The sequence below is a fragment of the Erithacus rubecula genome, assembly GCF_903797595.1.
Source record: "Erithacus rubecula genome assembly, chromosome: 26".
Classification (NCBI taxonomy): domain Eukaryota; kingdom Metazoa; phylum Chordata; class Aves; order Passeriformes; family Muscicapidae; genus Erithacus; species Erithacus rubecula.
Window position 1 is genome coordinate 81,955 of NC_136678.1, and position 18,600 is coordinate 100,554.

Here is an 18,600-nt window from a genome sequence, read left to right on the forward strand (position 1 = left end):
CACCCTTGAGGGATCTCTCACCAGTGAGGACTCCAAAGGTACCTCACCCATAGGGACCGTTCACCTCCAAGGGTTCCCTCTGTGGGTACCCCAAGGGACCTCCACCCATGGGATTCCCAGGCCCCCCTCACTTCTTGCTTCCAGTCTGGATGCCCTGGGCAGCGCAGGAGTAGTTGCCGAGGCGGGGCCCGAAGCGCAGGGCCATGGCCGTGTCACAGTCGTCCACAGTCACCACAGCTACCTTCTGCTCTGAGGGGCCCTGTGGGACCCCCGAGCGCCCCACAACCGGCTGGGAGCCCCCACATCAGGCAAGGGGGCCCAGGATGCCCATCCCGCAGCCTTCGCCCTCCCACTGCCCTCTGGCCCCTCAACCCTCACCAGGCTCCCATGTCCCTCCAGCCCACCAGCCCCCTACACTTCAGATCCCTCAACACTCCCCTCCATCCCTTCAGCTTCCCTTAAACCTCAGTGGTCCCCATAAGTCATTATCCCTTTGACCTCTTCTTCCTTCATCCCCCCATCCCAATTCCTTGGGGGTCCCACTAGCAAGGAAGGTAGGTGGGGTTCCTCAGGGGGCCAATAGGTTGAACAAATGGGTGAGGGTCCCTTGGAATCCTTATGGATGGGGGCAGTTCTTGAGAGTTCCTTTAAGTCCCTCAAATCTCCTGTCTACTCTCCTCATCCCTCCAACATCCCCTTCTCTTCCACTCCTTCCTCCATCTCCCATCTCCCATCCCTTGGGACCCTCATGGGTGGACACATCCCTTAGGGTTCGTTTAGGTGTCCCCAACCCCATACCTGATCCCCCAACCATTTTTCCATTTCCCCACCCTTCCCCTCCATCTTCCCTTCCTCTGTCTGCCCCAAACACTCCCCACCCACTGTGCCCCTCATTCTCCCACCTTGTTGTAATAGTGCAGCTGCACCCGGTGCCACTGCCCATCGCTGACACCTCCTGGCACAAAGGGTGACACCGTGGTGGTGGTCTCACCTGTGGGTATAACATCAGGGCAACACAGCCAGAGGCAAGGATGGGTGGATGCAGTGCTAGCAATGGGATGTCCAGGATGCAGTGCCAGGGATGCAGTGTCAGGGGTGGGATGCCAGGGATGCAGCATCAGGCAGTGCCAAGAATGGCAGGCCAGGGATGCAGTGAGGAATGTAACAAGAAATGCAGTGCTGGGAATGGGATGCCCAGGATGCAGTCCAGGCAGTGCCAGGATGGTTGTCTGGGATGAAGTGAGAGATGCAGGGAAGAATAAAGTGCCCACAAGGGTGCAGGGGTGTAGTGCCAGGGCGTGGCAGGGGCAGTGCACACCTGCTGAGAAGGTGAGCTGCAGCTGCTCATCCACTATCTCCAGTGCCACAAAGTCATGCCGCTCATTGAAGCGCCCGTTATAAAGCAGGAGCCCGTCCCGCTCCTGAGTGGCAAACCTGGGGGACATAAGTGCCAGGGGTGTCCCAATGACCCCAGTTCCACCATTCCACCCTGGCACTCCCCAACAGCCCCTAACCCTGCTGTGCCCCTGAGGCACAGCCCCACACCTTGCCTGATGACCTTGTACCCACTGAGAGATGCTGGTATGCATCAGTCCCTGCCCCCACAAAGTGCCCCTGCCCCATTGCCCCCCATGCCAAGGGGTCACCCACATAATTTGCTCCCATCCTGTGCCCTCAGGGTGCCCATCACTCCACACCAAATCACCCCACAGCCCATATGATGCCAATGGGGCACCGATCACCACCCATACCACATGATGCCACTGCGGTATCCCCACCCCATCTGATGCCCTTGAGACACCCACCACCCCACACCCCAAATGATGACAATGGGGGCACCCACCCACCCACCACCCAGTGCCCACAAGACAGCCATCACCTCATACCCCATCATCTCCTCTCACGCCAATGGGGCAACCATCACCATCTACCCCACACCCAATGTGACACCCACAGGGGCACACATCACCCCCCACCTCCCCAGATTCCTCCAGGCTCACGTGAGGCCAAGGGTGAAGTGGAAGCGCTGGCGGAGGCCGCGAAAGGTGAGGAAGGAGTGTGGAGGGAAGCTGCGGGTGCTCATGGTGCAGAAGGGCTTCTCATAGTGCCCAGGAGGACACTGGCACCAGAATCCCCCCCACCAGCAGGTTCAGGCAGGTACCCCCATTCCGGCAGACCCCCGGGGTGCAGCGGCCCCCCCGGGCACTCAGCTCACAGTGCTCCCCTGAGTGACATCCAGAAACCCAGAACTGGTGTAAGGAGTCCCATCTCCCACACACCTCCCCATTAAACCCAGAGAGGCCCCCACAGACTTGCAAGGCTCCCCTGTGTGATACCCCAAGGGCACCAGCATCCCAAAAATGGGGGATGGGAGTCCTCTCTCCTTCCCACCCTCCAGCAAATCCCGAGTTCTCCCCCCAGGAGAGAGAAGCTCCCACTCACAGGGCTCCCCAGTGTGACACCAAGCACCCTAAGTGAGAGGATGGGGATCTCTTCTCCCTCCCCCCCCCATCATCTTTATCCCCAGCTCTATCACCATGACAACCACCTCCCATTGCCATGGAAACCCAGAGACACCCCCTCCTCACACCCCCCTCCCCCACCTGGGTGGCAGCTCTCGTGGGGGGCTGGAGTCCCAGGTTGGGGGTAAGGGGTTATGGCTCCAGTGAAACCAGTCTACCAGCGGAGGGAGGGAGAGAGGGAGGGAGGGCTGAAGAGAAGATGGGTGAGGAAAGATGAGGATGGACGCTGAGAAAGGACTGGCCAGTGGCACTAACCAGTGAAGTCTTCATGGCACTCGCAGGTGTATCCGCCCTCACGACTCCGGCACCGCCCATTGCTGCCGCAGGGGCTGGAGTAGCAGAGGTCGATCTCGGTCTCGCAGTAGTCGCCGGTGAAGCCAGGCGGGCAGCGGCAGCGCAGGCCCGTGACGGGGTGGATGGGGCGAAAAAGGATGGTGTCGGAGGCGAGGAAGGGCGCGGAGCTGTCGAACTGCAGGACGGAGACGCAGCGCATGTAGTTCTCACAGGGCTCGCGCAGACACACGTTGTCATCAAAGGGCAGGACGCGCTGGGCCGTGGTGGCCGCCAGGAGAGACCGGTTAAGGTACAACCGCTCCTGCAGCTCCTCCGACGAGAAGAACCGCGACGCGCCTGGCACCGCCGCCGGCAGCAGGGCCGAGAGGCTGACATTGAGGATCCGCGCCGTCCCCACGTCAGTGTCTGTCTGGATGTTGAAGAGGACGACGCGGTGGCGGGGGGTGGCTAGGACAGCAGCCACCCCCTCCAGGAAACGGCTGAGCAGGGGGGACAAGAAGCGCTCCTGGGACATGTCGGACAAACGCAGGGTGATGCTGTTGCTGAGCATCTCATCTGTGATCACGGTCACCCGCAGCGTGCACTGCGCTGTTGCGCTGTGAACGCCATCTGGGGAAAAAGGGAGGGCACAGGAGTGGGTCAGTGACAGCAATGGGCAACTCTGGGAAAGGATGGTGGGATGGGAATCAGATGGGGACGGTGCTATGGGGGCTTGACCTGCTTGGCCACCATAGAATGGGGACAGCACTGGTCATGAAACACCTGGCCCATGTAACCACTGTGAAACGGGGACAATACTGACTACGAGGTGCCCATCCCACTTGACCACCATGGAATGGGGACAATCAGATAGGGACAGTGCAGACTATGGGAGACCTTTCCTGCTCAGCCATCAAGGAAGGGAGACAATGATAGTTATAGGGTTGGTGTTGGCTATGGAGCTGGTGCTTTTTTTGGGGTGCTGATCCCACAGGGCCACCACAGAGTAGGGACAGCAGGATGGGGACGATGTTGGCAATGGGGCTGGAACTGGTTACAAGGCTCCTGTCCAACCTGGTCACTATTGAATGGGCATAGCACTGGTTATGGGACTGGTGCTGGTTGTGCTTGCCCATTCTGCTTGGCAACCATGGAATGGAGACAGTGTGGGTCATGCGGTGCCCATCCTGCTTGGACACTGTGGGGTGGGGGGCATCTGAATGGGGCTGGTGGTTGGTTATGGGGTTGAGGCTGGTTATGGGGCTGGTTCTGTCTACGAGGCTGAGGCTGGTTATGGAGCTAGCACTGGTTATAGGATTGGTAGTGGTTATGGGGTTGGTGCTGGTTTCTGGGGCTGGAGCTGTTTCTGGGACTGGTATGCGGGTGATGCTGCTTAAGAAGCTGGTCATGGCGCTGGGGGAGAAAATCTATGCTAAGCACTGAGGCACCCACCTTTCTCCTCCTCCTTTTTGTCACCCCCTGGCCAAGGGCAGCGGGATGCTGGACAGATTGGGAACAGGCAGACAGACGGATGAAGGGAGCATGGGGACAGGTTTCTGTCAGGTCTCAGGCCAAGCAGGAAGGAGGGAGTGCCAAGGGGGTGGCAGGGGCCAGGGCTGCCCAGTGGCCCGGGGCCAGTCACTGGTGGCCAGTAGCCAGCACAGGAGGGGGGGCAGGGAGAAAGGTTGCCATGGCCACGGCCGCGAGGGCCCAGCTATGGCTGGACCTTTTGTTTCCCTCCCGATTGCATATGTACAGGGTGGGGGGGAGGGGGGGGGGGAAGGGAGGGGGGGAGGGTGGGGGGGCGGGGCACAGGGGACTCCCTGCCCCCACTCTTTGTGCTCTGGGCCCCCTGCTTTGTGTGGCTAGAGCAGGGACCCCAGCCAGGGGAAGCTGGCTGGGGACAATGGACATCAGGTATGGCCTGTGACCCAGTTTCCCCCTGACCTGGGGGTGATCAAGGAGATGTTTCCCCACCTTGGGATGACCCCCATCCCCCAGAAGCACCTGCTGGACACCCCACCACCCAAACGGTGCTGACAACTTATTGCACAAACCCCCCTTATCTTGTGACTCCTCCCCACTGGTTTGGGCATCTCTCAGTGGAGGTCAGGGTGCCTCCCCCCCAGATACAGACACCAGACTCTGTGTCTCCTGCAACCACAAACACTGCAGTGCCAGGGCTCCCCCAGTACTGCACTGCACCGTGAGCCTTCCCAGATTCACCCATCAGAACCCCACCACAAGCCCCCAAGGGTACCAGGACCTCACTGGCCTACACCAGCTTCTGCTCCCCCAGTACATGCAGTAGGTCCTGCCCCATCCTCTCAGTGACAGAGAAGTGCCAGGACTACCTCTGGACAGCCCATGGGGGTGGGGAAAGCAAAAGGGCTACTAAAGGACCTTGATGGCCTCCAGCTTGGATGTCTGGAGAGGGGGGCACAGCATCCCATTATACCCCCTCCCTTAGATCTGGAGGGCAGAGGCAACCAGGATGGTATGGTGGAACTCCAAAACACCTCAGTGGGGTGGCAGGACCCCACAACACATCATGCCTTCTGATCTGGAGGATGGAGGCAGCCAAAACGGACCCCATAACACCTTGCCTCCATGCAAAAATAGAGATTGATTTACCCACAAACCTCCATGGATGGTGATCTTACCAGAGACAGACACCCTCATGATGGCCTCCAGTGGGCGGTTGTTATCCAGGGCCGGGCTGAGGCGCAGATCCCCACTGTGTGGGTCCAGCAGCACAAGGTTGAGCTCATTGCCCTGCTCAAACGCGTAAGTGAGGTGGTCAGAGACGTCGGGGTCTTGGGCAGGGATGCGGCCGATGATGCCCCCAGGGAAGCTGCCGGAGCGGTTGGTGATATAGTTGTTGAAGAGGATCTCGAAGTTCTTGAGCTGGGGGCTGTTGTCATTGGTGTCACGCAGGCGCACATGGATGGTGGCCCGACTGACCAGTGGTGCTGATGTTGCCTGGACCACCATGACATACTCAGCCTTGGTCTCATAGTCCAGGTCAGCAAGGGCAGTGAGCTCTCCAGAGAAGATATCCAGCTGGAAGACCTCAGGGATATTGCCTTCCACAATCTGGTACATGATCTGGGCATTGGTGCCCTCGTCAGGGTCAGTGGCAGTGATCCGGGCCACCACAAGCCCAATGGGGCTGTTCTCCTCCACAAAGATGTCAAACTCGTCCTGCTCAAACACAGGTGGGTTGTCATTGACATCCAACACTGTCACTAGGATCTCCACTGGTGTTCTCCGGGTTGGGACTCCCCTATCCACGGCAAATGCCCGCAGGGAATAGAGAGGCACATTCTCCCGGTCCAGACGGCGCAAGGTGCGGACAATGCCTGAGGTGGACTCAATGATGAAGTCACCATCACCATCATCACCCCCCTGGAAGGTGTAGAATATCCTGCCATTAAGCCCAGAGTCACGGTCAGTTGCAGAGACCTGGAGGACACTGGTGAAGGTGGGGACATCCTCGTAGATGGATCCCTGGTAGGAATGACGAAGGAACTGGGGTGCATTGTCATTGACATCACTCACCAGGATCTCCAGGTAAGTTGTGTCAGATTTCTGCGGGATACCATTGTCCCGTGCTGTGATGGCCAAGGTGTAAGACACCTGGTCCTCATAGTCCAACTCCATCTGGGTCGTGACAGCACCAGTCTCAGCGGCAATGCTGAACTGGGGGATGCTGTCCTCCATCAGGTAGGTGATGTGGGCGTTCTCCCCTGTGTCCTCATCTGTGGCACTGATGACCACCACTGTTGTGCCTACTGGCCGGTCCTCATTGATATTGACAGTGTAGTGGGAGCTCTGGAAGACAGGGCGGTGGGTGTTTGCATCGGTGACATTGACAACCACCTGGGCAGTGTCCTGGCGGGTGCCATCAGAGGCAGCAATGGTGAGCAGGTACTGCCGCTCCAGCTTGTAGTCCAGGGGCAGGGCAAGAGAGATGAGCCCACCACCACTCTGGCTGGTGATGGAGAACCGGTTGCGGGTGTTGCCGCTGGAAATCTGGTATGTGATGACACTGTTAGCATCACGGTCGACAGCAGAGACAGTCAGAACACTGGTGCCCACTGCTGCGTCCTCATTCAGGCGGGTGCCATACTCCCGCTGGGTGAACTCAGGGCTGTTGTCATTGACATCCAGGATGGTGACACTGACACTGGCCGTGGAGGCCATTGGGGGGGTGCCCTGGTCCTGCGCCTCCACCCCAAAACTGTAGAAGTCAACCACCTCCCGGTCCAGCTCAGAGGCCACCATGATCCACCCAGTGCTGTTGTTGATGACAAAGGGGAAGCTGGGGCCAGTTTCCAGCAGGGTGTAAACTAACGGCTGTTGTCACCTGAATCGGCATCAATGGCTTGTACATGGATGACAGAAGTAGCCCATGGGGACATTCTCCAGCACGGTCGCCTGAAGGGCGTGCTGACAAAGATGGGTGCATTGTCGTTGATATCCAATACCTGGATGGTAACCAAACCACTGATGTTGGAGAGAGGTGGGCGACCACCATCCCTGCGCCCGGATACGCAGGGTGAACTCCTTGGTGATCTCATAGTCCAGGGGGGTAACAACATCCAGTGCGCCTGTCTGGGCATCAATGTAGAAGTGCCCACGGCTGTTGCCACTGACAATGCTATAATGCACCCAGCGCATTGCTGCCTTTGTCCACGGTCGGTGGCCATCACCTGCAGAACCGCCACACTGGGTACCACGTCCTCAGGGACCTGAGCCACGTAACGCCGCTCACGAACTGTGGTGCATTGTCATTGTCGTCCTCCACAGCGATGTGGACAGTGGCTTGTGGCACTCCGGGGACCTGGATCCTGGCCCTGGTCTGTGGCCTCCACCAACAGCTTGAAGGCATCCACCACTTCCCGGTCCACAGGGCCACGGGTGCGGATGACGCCTGAGCGGGAATCGATCTCAAACACCTCACTGGCATTCACCAGCATTGAGGAGGCGGTAGAGGATATTGGCATTGGGACCAGCATCACCATCGTGGGCTCGCACTGTCAGTACTCATAGCCCACCTCCAGATTTTCTCGCACACTCTCCCAGTATTCTGGCTGCTCGAAGGCCGGATCGTGATCGTTTGCGTCACTCACTGTCACTGTCAGTGTGGTCACAGCACTGCGCCGGGGTATCCCGTGGTCCACTGCTGTCACACGGAACACATGAGTACTCTTGCTCTCACGGTCCAGCGGTGCAACAGTGCTGATGGCACCAGTGACAGGGTCCACAGTGAAGAGGGCATTGGAGCGGCTGTCGAAGAGTGCAGCCATGGTGTAGTGCAGCCGGCCTGCCTCCCCCTCATCAGGGTCCTGTGCTGTCACCTGTGTCACCTGTGTGCCTGCTGGTTGGTTCTCCTCCACTGTGGCCTGGTAGCTGGAGGGCTGGAACTGTGGTACTGTGTTGGGGCTGCGGCAGGGGCGGTGGTGAGGTATGGGGGCTCTGAGGACCACTGTGGTCTGGGACTCCTCAACATCCCCAGTGTCCATCTCATCCCCAGTGTCATTGGTCTCCCTGGGGATGTTGGTGTTGTCAGCATGTCCAGTGTCCACAGATTTCCTGGTGTCGCTGGGGACTCTCCCAGTCTCCCCAGTGAGTTCAGAATTCCTAGTGTCCCTGGGGACTGGAGTGCTTCCAGTGCCCCCAAAACCCCCAGTGGTCAGCATGTTCACAGTTGTCCGGGAGTCCACGAGGATGTTGGTGTCCCTGGTGTGTCCAGTATTCCTGGTGCTCCTGGTGCCCCTGAGGACATGGGTGCTCCCAGTGTCTCCAGTTCCTCCAGTCATCCCGGTGCCTCCACTATCCCGGGTGCCTCCAGCATCCCGGGTGCTTCCAATGCTCCCAGTGCCTCCAGCGTTCCCAGTGCCTCCAGGCTTCCAAGCGTCTCCTGCATTTATGGTTCCTCCAGTGTACCCGATAACCCTGGTGCCGCCGATATCTGGGGAACCCCTAACGCCGCCGCCGCTGCCCCCACTGGAAGAACCGGTGCCTGGTGCGGTCCCATCGCTGCCGCCCGCGGCCGGTGCGGGCCCAACGCTGTCGCCGCTGTCCCCGGTGCTCGGCGGGGGCCGCGCGCCGCCGCTGTCCCCGGTGCCGCCGGAGACACCGCTGCCACCGGTGCCGCCGCGGAGCTGGAGTGGCGCCGGGAGCGTGCCGGACGGACGGGTGCGCGTGCCGGTGCCGATGCCTGTGGGGGTGCCGGAGCCGATGCCGGTGGCGATGGTGGGTCTCAGTGCGGGCAGCGGCAGCAGCAGCAGCAACAGCGACCAGCAGCGAGAGGTTAGCCTGGCGGGTGGGCGGAGGGGCCCATGGCCACTTCCCCTCAATGCCCTCGGTGCCGGCGCTGGTGCCCGCAGCGACCCGCGCCGCCGCCTGCGCCCCGCCCCCGCCCGCGCGCGCCCGCCGGGGCGGAGCCGCGCTTAAAGGAGCCGCCGCCTCCCCCGTCACCCGCCGGCGGCATCCGCAACCGCACCGACAGCGGCAGTGCGGGGGCAGCGAGCGCGCACTGCGCGCCGGCTTCGCACACTCGTATGAGGTGCACACCTGTGAAGGGCCTTGCACGCACCTGTGCATTGCAGGCACGCGTGTTGCACGCGCAGGGAACACGCAGGTCGTGCACGCAGGACACACAGGCACCAGCGAGCACATGTGACATGGGAACCACGTATGTGATACACAGAGCACATGTGAAATACAGAGCACACCCGTGAGACCAGAGCACGTGTGGGACACAGCAAAGAGATCATGCATGTAGACACACAGCACACGTGTGGCACATACAGCACGTGTGACATACTCACGCCCCCCAAGCCCCGCGTATCCCCACCGCCAGCCGTGACTCCACACATGGGAGTTCGTGTCCCCTCACTCCGTGGCACCCCCCACCCGATCCCCGGGGCTCGTCCCACCGCACCAGAACTGGGGGCAATAGAACAGACTGCGAGCTACTGGACCAGGCTGAGGTGACTGATGATGCTGGGGGCACTCGGGCAACCTGGGACGGACTGAGGATGCTGGGGAACACTCAGACGGACTGGGTGGGACTGGAGAAGCCAGACAGGGGCGGATCCTGGTGGTCCGTGGGTGCTGCCCTCCCAGCCCAACAAGCCGGCGCCGGTCCCAGGGCGTGGGTGCAGGCAGGCGGCTTGGAGTCGGGCCCCCCCCCGGCGGAACGGGTCCGACGGGTACCGGGGCGGTGCTTGGAGCGCCGGAACGCCCCCGCCTCCCCCGGGGGCTCCGGTGATTCACTGGGCCGCTCCCCGCCGGTTCCACCCGACATCCACGGCCCAGCTGGGGGTTTCCCACGCTCAAGCAAGGCGCGACAGCCAGGCCTCGCCGCATGGGGATAGAAGGGAGCAACCTCCCTTGTGTCACCCCCACCTCGGGGGCGGGGGGGGGCGCTGAGCAACAGCTGGGGCTGAGGCTGTGGTCCCTCGGCCCACTTAGCATCACAAAGGGGCTTTGTGTGGAGCTGACAGGAGGGAGGGAGAAGGGAGAGGGGAGTGCGGGGGTAGGGGGAAGGGTGAGGTGTCACGGAGACACTCCCCGGGCTGGACACCCTCCCCCCCTCTCCCCCCCCCATCCAAGAACACACAGCTCAGCAACTCGCTTTATTTTGGATGGAGGAGGGACATGTTATGTGGGCACGGGAGTCCCCAGCACCACTCAGCATGAGGGATACATGGGTGATACTGGCCCCCACTCAGCAGGGTAGTGGTGACACACAGGGAGAGGAGCAGCGCCCTGACAGTTCTCTGTTGGCACGGGAGGGACAGATGGTGACTCCCCTCCAAGGCAAAGATGATGGTGAGATGATCAGGAGGTCCCTGAAATCCCTGGGGTTGCAGGGGGACACCCTCAGACCGCCATGTTCTTCATCTGCTCCTCCAGCACCTGGTCAAGTCCCCCACCTGCCTTCTTCTTGCCCCTCCCTTCCTGCTGCTTCTTCTGCTTCTTGGAGAGCTCCTGCTCAATGGGAGCTGGCTTGACGAACGGAATCAGCTCCCGCAGGTCTGGGAAGACAATGGATTACTGTCACACCCCAGCCAAGGAGAGAAGGACGGGGAGGGCACAGGGGGATGTTACCTGGGGGCATGAAGTTCTGGAGCTTCTCAGGGATGCGGATGCCTTCAGGGGTCTGGTGGTTCTCCAGGATGGCGCAGATGGTACGGGTGGTAGCACACATGGTGGCATTCAGCATGTGCACAAACTCTACCTGTGGCGGGGGACACGTGTGACATGGGGAAAGCAAAGGAACACAGGAAGAATCCCCCACACCCACTAGCCTCACCTTGTCCATCATCTTCTTGGTCTGGCCATAGCGGATGCGCAGGCGCCGAGCCTGGTAGTCAGTGCAGTTGGAACAGGAGACGAGCTCGCGGAAGGCGCCAGAGCCAGGGAACCAGGCCTCCAGATCCAGTTTTTTTGCTGGCTGCGTGGTTCAGGGATCCTGAAGGGGGGACAGTGTTGAGCGGGGGGGTCCCACTGCCATCCTGAATTTGCCTATCCTGGGACAGAATGTAGGGTCGCTCCTGCAGCTTGGTGCCAATCCAATATGGGTTTCCTGCTCTGCCATAGTGATGCGGGGCTACCTCTCAGCCATGTAAATATGGCATCCCCTCTTGGCCACAGGGTCAACAAGCCACAAGCTGCTTGGTCATAGGGACACAGGGGTGTGGAGTCCTGCCTGGACTTGGGAATGGGGAACTCCTGCTCAGCCACAGGACATCAGATTCCTGCTGTGCCATGAGGATATGCGGGTCCTGTTTGGTCACAGGAATGTGGAAGTCCCTCTCAGCAATGTGGATGTGAGATTCCCATTCAGCTATGGGAACATGGGGCACTTTCTCAGCCACATGGCCATGGGCTCCCCACTTGACTATGGGGAGATGGGATTACACAGTGGGGATCTGGGATTCCTGCTTGGCCACAGGGATGAGGGATTCCTGCTCAACTGTGGGGGATGTGGGGTTATCACTTGGCTGTGGGAATGTGGGGTTCTTACTCTGCCAAGGGGATAAAGGGGTACCCCCACTCAGCCACAGGGAGCTTTTAAATAAGATCTTTTTCCTGTAAACATTTCCAGGAGGAGCTGGGACACTCCAACTGTCCCTCTGGAAGGGACAGCAGGGACAACCCAGCACAGAAGTGCCCAGATCTGCTCCCACAGACCCAGAGCAAAGCTGAGAATTCGACAGAAAACAAAATGTCCCCTTCTCCTTCTCCACCTCTGGCTGGGGACAGCAATGAGCCAGGGATAAGAAATTGCCATGCTGGGAAGCAGGTCAAGGCCCCCCTTGACGCCCTGTTGCATAGGAGCCCCTACCTGAGACAATGTTGACGATGTGGTAGGGAATCCCGAGGGACTGGTAGAATTCTTCAGCTGTGGCCATCATCTCCTCAAATATCTCCCAGGATTTGTTGTCATGGGGGGAGGAGTAGACAAACTGCTCAATCTGCAGGAGAAGAAATTCCACAGTGGCACCAGGTATAGCTCCAATTCCCACTGGAACTCCATGGCAACACCGGGTACAGTCCAAATTCCAACTGGAACTCCACAGTGATACCCAGTATACCCTAAATTCGCACTGAAAACCTGCAGTGACACTGGGTATAGCCCAAATTCCCATGAGAACTCCATAGCAACACCTGAACACTTCAAATTGCTGCTGGTACATCATGATGATCCCTCGAACACTCCAAATTCTCATCAGAATACCAGTGACACCTGGTACATCCTGAATCGCCACTGGAACATTGCATGACATTGGGTACATCCTGAATACCCATTGAGAACACTGCAGCTGACATCAGGTACATCTGAAATTCCCATCAGGTTCACTCCATGGTGACCCCCTGTACACCTTGAATTCCTGCTGGAATCCCACAGTGACACCAGGTACAGCCTGAATTCCCACTGGAACCCCATAGTGACATGGGGCATACATCCCAATTTCCTGCTGGAAAACTATGGTGACAGTGGGTACCCCCTGAATTCCGGCTGGGTACGCTGCAGTGGCACCGGATACACCATGAATTCCCACCGGAACATGCTGAATTCCTACTGGAACCCCAAAGCGATGCTGGGCACTCTGAATTCCCACTGGAACCTCACAGCAGCCCTCGGTACACCCCAAATTCCTGCCAGAACTGCTCCTTCACCTTCTCGAACTGGTGGACACGGAAGATGCCACGGGTGTCCCGGCCATGGGACCCCACCTCCTGGCGGAAGCAGGTGCTGAGCCCCGCGTACTTGAGGGGCAGGTCCTCGGGCCGCAGCCACTCGTCGCGGTGCAGGGCGGCGATTGGTTGTTCTGAGGTAGCGATCAGGTACTTCTCATCGATGGAACTGTCCTCTGCCCTCTCACTGCCCTTCCCGATCACTGCAGGGGACACGAGCCACTGGCCCTCTTCTAGCTGTCCTGCACCTCCAGGGACCAGCAGGGAGGTTTTCCAGGGCCTGCATGGTTTAGGAATTCATCACAGAAGTTTGTTGGTCCTTCAAAGGGGCTGATGGCAGGGACAAGTCACCTGTACCACTTGTGGAGATGGACCCCAGAGATGAGCCACCTCCTTTTCATGTCATCACCATCACAAGCCACCTCCTTGTCACCTATGTTACCATGGAGATGAAACCCCAGAGCATGTAATCTCCTTGTCACTGCACTGCCCATCAGTGTCACCTGTGCAAATGGATTGCAAAGATGAGCTACCTCCTTGTCAACTCATCACCACTCATGTGGCCTCCCATAAACATGGACCCCAGAAATAAGCTAGGTCCTTGTCACCACATGGAGAGCTGACTCTGGAGGCCAGGCCATCTCCTTGTCACCTCATGGCCATCAAGAGTGTGTCAACCATGGAGATGGACCCAAGATGAGCCACCTCCTTGTCACTGCAGCATCACATGAAGTGTTTCCCATGGAGGTGGACCCCCTCCCAAGGTAAGCCACCTCCCTGTCATATCGTCACCATCACAACATGGAGATGGATCCCAAGGAGAGGGGAAGGAACCACTGCTACCATTGCTGCCACCACCACTGCCACAAGCACAGCCTTGCCAAGGGCAGAGGGGATACCGCTGCCTCCCTCCCTACAGCCCTATAGGGATGGCTTGCTCCCAAGTCCAGTCCCAAATCCAGAGCAATCCCTTACCTTGTAAAGCTCCCTCATCAAACTGGCTGAGCTGGGCCACCTCCTGCATCACCTCCTTGCGCATGAAGAAGGGGGTGTACACCGGGGTGTACCCCGGGCACGGAGGCTCTGCAGCGCGTACTTGGATCAGCGCCTGTTCCAGGAACACCAGCGGGCCCTGGGAACAAGGGTTACACTGCCTGTCACACACACCAACCCACTGGGCCACTCCTTGCTTAAATGGCCAAGGAGACAGAGCCACAGAGCTGCAATGGCTGCCAGGCTCAGGGTCACCCCTGACTGCGGCAGGAACAGACCCTGATGTGCTGCTATGGTCAGAGTTCATCCCACACCCACAAGATGAAGGCTCCCATCATTCATCCCAGGGGAGGAGAACCCAAGGCGCCTGCCCTCCTTGTTCCCCTCTGAACTTGATCATTCTGGGGTCACAGCTCTCACCTTAAGGAAGTAGCCACGGCTGCCAGCCACCACAGCGCCCTTTTCCCCCTCATAGCCATCCACACTCACCACCAGATCCACATGGGAATACTTCTTCCTGCAGCTGCAGTCACCCCCACACTCCGCTCCACCTTGTTGTCCACATCCTGCAGGAACCGGAGAAAAGAGGAGCAGAAGCCTATCACCACCTCAGTGACCCAGAATGCTGTGATATCAGTCTCTGAACCACACTGGGCCCACTTTGGGAAGTCAAACTCCAGCTGTAGCTTATTGTGCAGCCATCTGGCAGCGAGCCTGGCCCAGTTGTGCACCCCTTGGCAAAATATTCCCGCGGGATGAATGGAGGCAGCGGAGGGAGAACCTGTCCCTACCACAGGAAGCGTCTTTCCCATTAATTCCCCCAACAATGGTGTGCCCAGTGTTGTCTGAGCTGCTCTTTGTCTGATCTGAGTGGAAAATGCCAGCTTGTCATGCGATTTCCCTCACCCGCCCACCCAGCTGGGCTTGGGCGATACCTTGCTGGGAGCCCCTGCTCCCTTGCCTGTGAGTTTCCTGCCTCCACTAACCAACCCCCCTCACTTCCCATGTCCCACCTCGTTGTTGCTAACTGGGCACAGAGGGGTGGAGGAGGTTCCCAATCTCCCGGAGGCTCTCAAAGCGTTCAGCCTCCAGTCGCAGGCGCTCAGAGTCGCATTCCAGGATCGCCTCATCAATGAGCAGCCGAACTTCTTTATCTGGGCTACCTGGAGACTCTGCAGAGAGACTTCTGGATGAGGTGGGGGCAAGAGAAGACCACCAGGAAGAGGGGGCTGCTCACACCAGCACAGGGAATCCTGGGCCTAGCACTCGTGAATTCCAGACCCTCCACAGATGCTGGAGTGAGTCCCTGGGCTGGACACACTCAAGAACAGCCTGAAGGAATAAGGGGCGACAAGCTGTGCTCTGGAGGGCCTGAGCTGCTCCCATGACAGCCAGCACTGCCACTCATTAACCAGGGTGACTACTGAACTGGGATGGAAGTAGGCAGGGAGGGACACATGAGGACACGGAGGATAAGCCTGTTCAAATTCCCAGGGATGAGCCACTGACTGACACAGAGCGATGCTGAGGAGATCAAGGACACCAAGGAAGAGTTAGTTTTGCTGGTGTGGGACTGGGAGATAACAGGATCCTCTCAGCTAGGCCATTCAGGCAGTCCGCCCTCATTTGGTGGATACTTCAGGCCACCAGTTTGGGCAATTCCAGGCAAAGCTCTGGACAAACTGTAGCCACAGTGGAGGGAGTTGGGGTCTTACCCCCAGGACATCAGCTGTGAGCTCATCCAGGTTCTGTGCACTCTCTGGTACTGATTCATCCGTCCCTGCTGACTCCTTTTCTGCAGCAGAAGGAAAAAAATACCTACTAGAGTTAAAGAGTAAAATTCCAGGGGGAAAATATCCCTCAGTGACACAAGGGAGAGGCTGAGGGATGAGAGAGGAAAAGATGTCACAGGTGGGTAATGTTCCACCAGAAGGTTACCCAGGGCACTCATGCCCCACCTTCATCTTGTCCCCAATGGTTTTGCTGCACAGGTTCTTCAGCTTGTTCAGGTTGTCGGCACGAAACCTGCCTGCAAAGGAAGGCAGAGGCTGTCACCTGGAGTGAAGAACGGCTGGGGCCCCCCATCTGGTGCAGAGACATGATATGGGGCCACAAGAGCAGCAGCGGGGGTGGCAGATCCAGGAATACCCACAGGCACCAGCCCTGGAGTTTTTGGGAGGACAGAGCTGATCATGTGGAGCAGAGCCACAGGGAATAGGGATGTCACCGGAAAACACCTGGAGTGACATTGCCCTGGGACCCCCATGCCAGGCAGGAAACCCCCATGACTACTGGGACCACACTGGGATGGGGCACCCCAATTCTAAGATGAAAACCCCACACTGGGATTTCCCATGCTGGGCTGGGACCCCCACATTGGGATAGGACCTCTGCACTGGGAGCCCCATGATGGGATGGGTTCCCCCACATTGGGCTGAAGTCCCATGCCGGGCTGGAAACCATGCACTGGAATGGGATCTCCACACCATGATAGGATCCCCCACATTGGGCTGCGACCTCCATGCTGGACTGGGAAACCCCACATGGTCAAGATGGGAATCCTTCCACCAGGTTGGGACCCTCATACCAGGATGGGATCTAGTCAGGATGGGACTACATCAGCACAGGACCTCCATACTGCACTGGGACCTCCCCAGTGCTGGGCTAGGACCCTCATGTTGGGATGGGACCCCCCCACATCAGGATAGACCTGCCCCCCTCCCCCGCCCATGCTGCACTGAAACTGCATGACAGGACAGGACCACCCCTCCACAGGCTCAGAGCCCACTCACGCTGGGGCCCCCCTGCTAGGATGGGACCCCCACACTGCACTGGGACCCTGTATTGTGATGAAACCCCTCTGTCACTGCGCCGGGATTGCTAAGGACTGAGCAGATTCTGGGATCTGAGGCCACAGTGATGAGATTCAGGGGGTGTTGGATGAGTGGAGCATGACCCCCAGGGCAAGGGAAGGGCAGAACCCAGGACCCGGGGCACTCAAACTGGGGACACCCAACCCCCAAGAACGTGACACCCCAGTGGGAGGGATCAGTCCCCAGGGGATCCAGGACCCAGGGAACATGCAACAGGGAAAGCACGGGCTCCACGGCGTCGGCGCGGCGGGATTGATCAGCCAGCACGTCCCACCACCCTTCGTCACTCTGTCGCCTCCTGTAGCCACCAGCCATTGTCCATCCCGGGCACACAGAGCCAGCGGAAGGGGGCTGGGAAGCAGGCAGGGTGATCCCGTGTGATGAAACACGCTGGGATAAAACGAGGACACGGCCAGAGCCAAGGACTCCCGGGCAAGATCCCACGAGGACATCAAGGAGAATGCATCAAAGGGGAACCCAAGCGCTGCTTTCATCCCGCAGCGGCTGGGGTGCCCTGGGAACGGCGGGGTTTGGGGGTACCCACTCCTCCCGCCGCCCTCCAACTCCTCTCCACATCCGAGCTGACCCCACTGACCGAGCTGGATGCGGATCTCGCTGCCCCCTATCCCACGGGAGCCACGGGGGAGGTGGCTCCTGCCTCACCCAAGCCACCCAGGTTGTGGGTGTAGCCCAAGTTTGGGGGTGGCATTGCCTAGGATCCTCCCCGCCCAGCTGGATCCTGCGGCAGTGCAAGGACGTGGATCCCTGGGGATCGCAATGGGGCGGGATCCATGTGCGGGCTAAGGGAACCTATGATCTGCCCCTCAGTCTGGGGAATGGGGAAGGTGGGAACTTCTCCCACCTCAATCCCTGGGATTAGGGGCGAGGGGAATCCACAAGCCGTCGGTCTCTGCTGTGATCTACCCACAGAATCCAGTGCCAGAGGGCAGTGACCACCGAAGTGATCCCCGAGAGCTGGGGAGGGATCACTAAGCGGTTGGGGAGAGTGCGAAAGACTCCCCTAAGGTCACCCCATCTCAGCGAGGAGGTTCAGGAGTCAGTGTGGGGTCGGCTCCAGGCACCCGGGAGGGAGAGCGGGAGAGAGGGACGCCTAGGAGATCCCCCAACCCGAGGAGAGGCGATGGTGAGGGGGTCCCATTGCCTGCGGACCCACCAGGGTGGGAGGAAAAGGCACCGGGAGGAGGAGACATGCCCGCGTGTGACAAGGGGGTGACAAGCCCTCGGGCTCCCCCAACCAGAGGTTCCCTCCCCCAGCCACGTACACCTCCGCCAGGCGCCGTCCGCTCGCACCAGCGCATCCACCAGCGCGGGGTCCTTGAAGCGCTTGCGCTGCATGTCCCGCACCATGGCCGGGTCTCCGCCCTTGTCGGCGCGGAACAGATCCAGGTCCAGCACCATGACTGCTGATGGCTGCGGCGGCGCCGGGAACAGCGGCGGGGACAGCTGCTCCGCGCATGCGCGGGAAGAGGCGGGGCCGCAGTGCGTTTGCGGCCATGCGGGCGGGGGCGCGGCAGCGCCCCTTGCTGGTCGGAGGTGCACAGTGGGACGGGAGGACGGTGTGGAAGGGCAAGGGAAGGACGGGAGTGACACGGAGGGTCTGGGGGGGCCCGAGCATCCCGGACCCCCCCCCCCCCCCCAACGGGGGTTTCAGCGGTCTGGAGGCCCGGGCACGGCGGGAGGACTGGGGGTACCGGGAAGGT

General features: G+C 59.6%; 2 protein-coding genes across 2 annotated transcripts in view; both read right to left on the reverse strand.

Moving 5' to 3' along the window:
* The window catches only part of CELSR2 (cadherin EGF LAG seven-pass G-type receptor 2), a 29,607-nt gene extending 20,843 nt beyond the window's left edge, over nucleotides 1-8,764 (reverse strand). Inside the window, 17 exon segments of the mRNA XM_079327499.1 lie at nucleotides 132-289; nucleotides 903-991; nucleotides 1,319-1,434; nucleotides 2,001-2,137; nucleotides 2,139-2,224; nucleotides 2,778-3,425; nucleotides 5,459-7,150; nucleotides 7,153-7,198; nucleotides 7,200-7,235; nucleotides 7,241-7,336; nucleotides 7,338-7,469; nucleotides 7,471-7,491; nucleotides 7,493-7,572; nucleotides 7,575-7,623; nucleotides 7,625-7,769; nucleotides 7,771-7,843; nucleotides 7,846-8,764. Of these exon segments, the coding sequence (XP_079183625.1) occupies nucleotides 132-289; nucleotides 903-991; nucleotides 1,319-1,434; nucleotides 2,001-2,137; nucleotides 2,139-2,224; nucleotides 2,778-3,425; nucleotides 5,459-7,150; nucleotides 7,153-7,198; nucleotides 7,200-7,235; nucleotides 7,241-7,336; nucleotides 7,338-7,469; nucleotides 7,471-7,491; nucleotides 7,493-7,572; nucleotides 7,575-7,623; nucleotides 7,625-7,769; nucleotides 7,771-7,843; nucleotides 7,846-8,620 (4,379 nt within the window). The 5' untranslated portion in view covers nucleotides 8,621-8,764.
* Nucleotides 8,765-10,558: 1,794 nt separating this feature from the next.
* Nucleotides 10,559-18,357, reverse strand: SARS1 (seryl-tRNA synthetase 1). Its single transcript, XM_079326973.1, is given in 16 exon segments — nucleotides 10,559-10,846; nucleotides 10,920-11,049; nucleotides 11,125-11,259; nucleotides 11,261-11,283; nucleotides 12,160-12,289; nucleotides 12,996-13,216; nucleotides 13,989-14,145; nucleotides 14,427-14,546; nucleotides 14,549-14,572; nucleotides 15,020-15,037; nucleotides 15,039-15,151; nucleotides 15,154-15,178; nucleotides 15,722-15,792; nucleotides 15,795-15,801; nucleotides 15,965-16,031; nucleotides 18,159-18,357. Coding segments are annotated over 16 exon segments (1,536 nt in total). The 5' UTR covers nucleotides 18,299-18,357; the 3' UTR covers nucleotides 10,559-10,691.
* Between the last annotated feature and the right edge of the window lie 243 nt (nucleotides 18,358-18,600).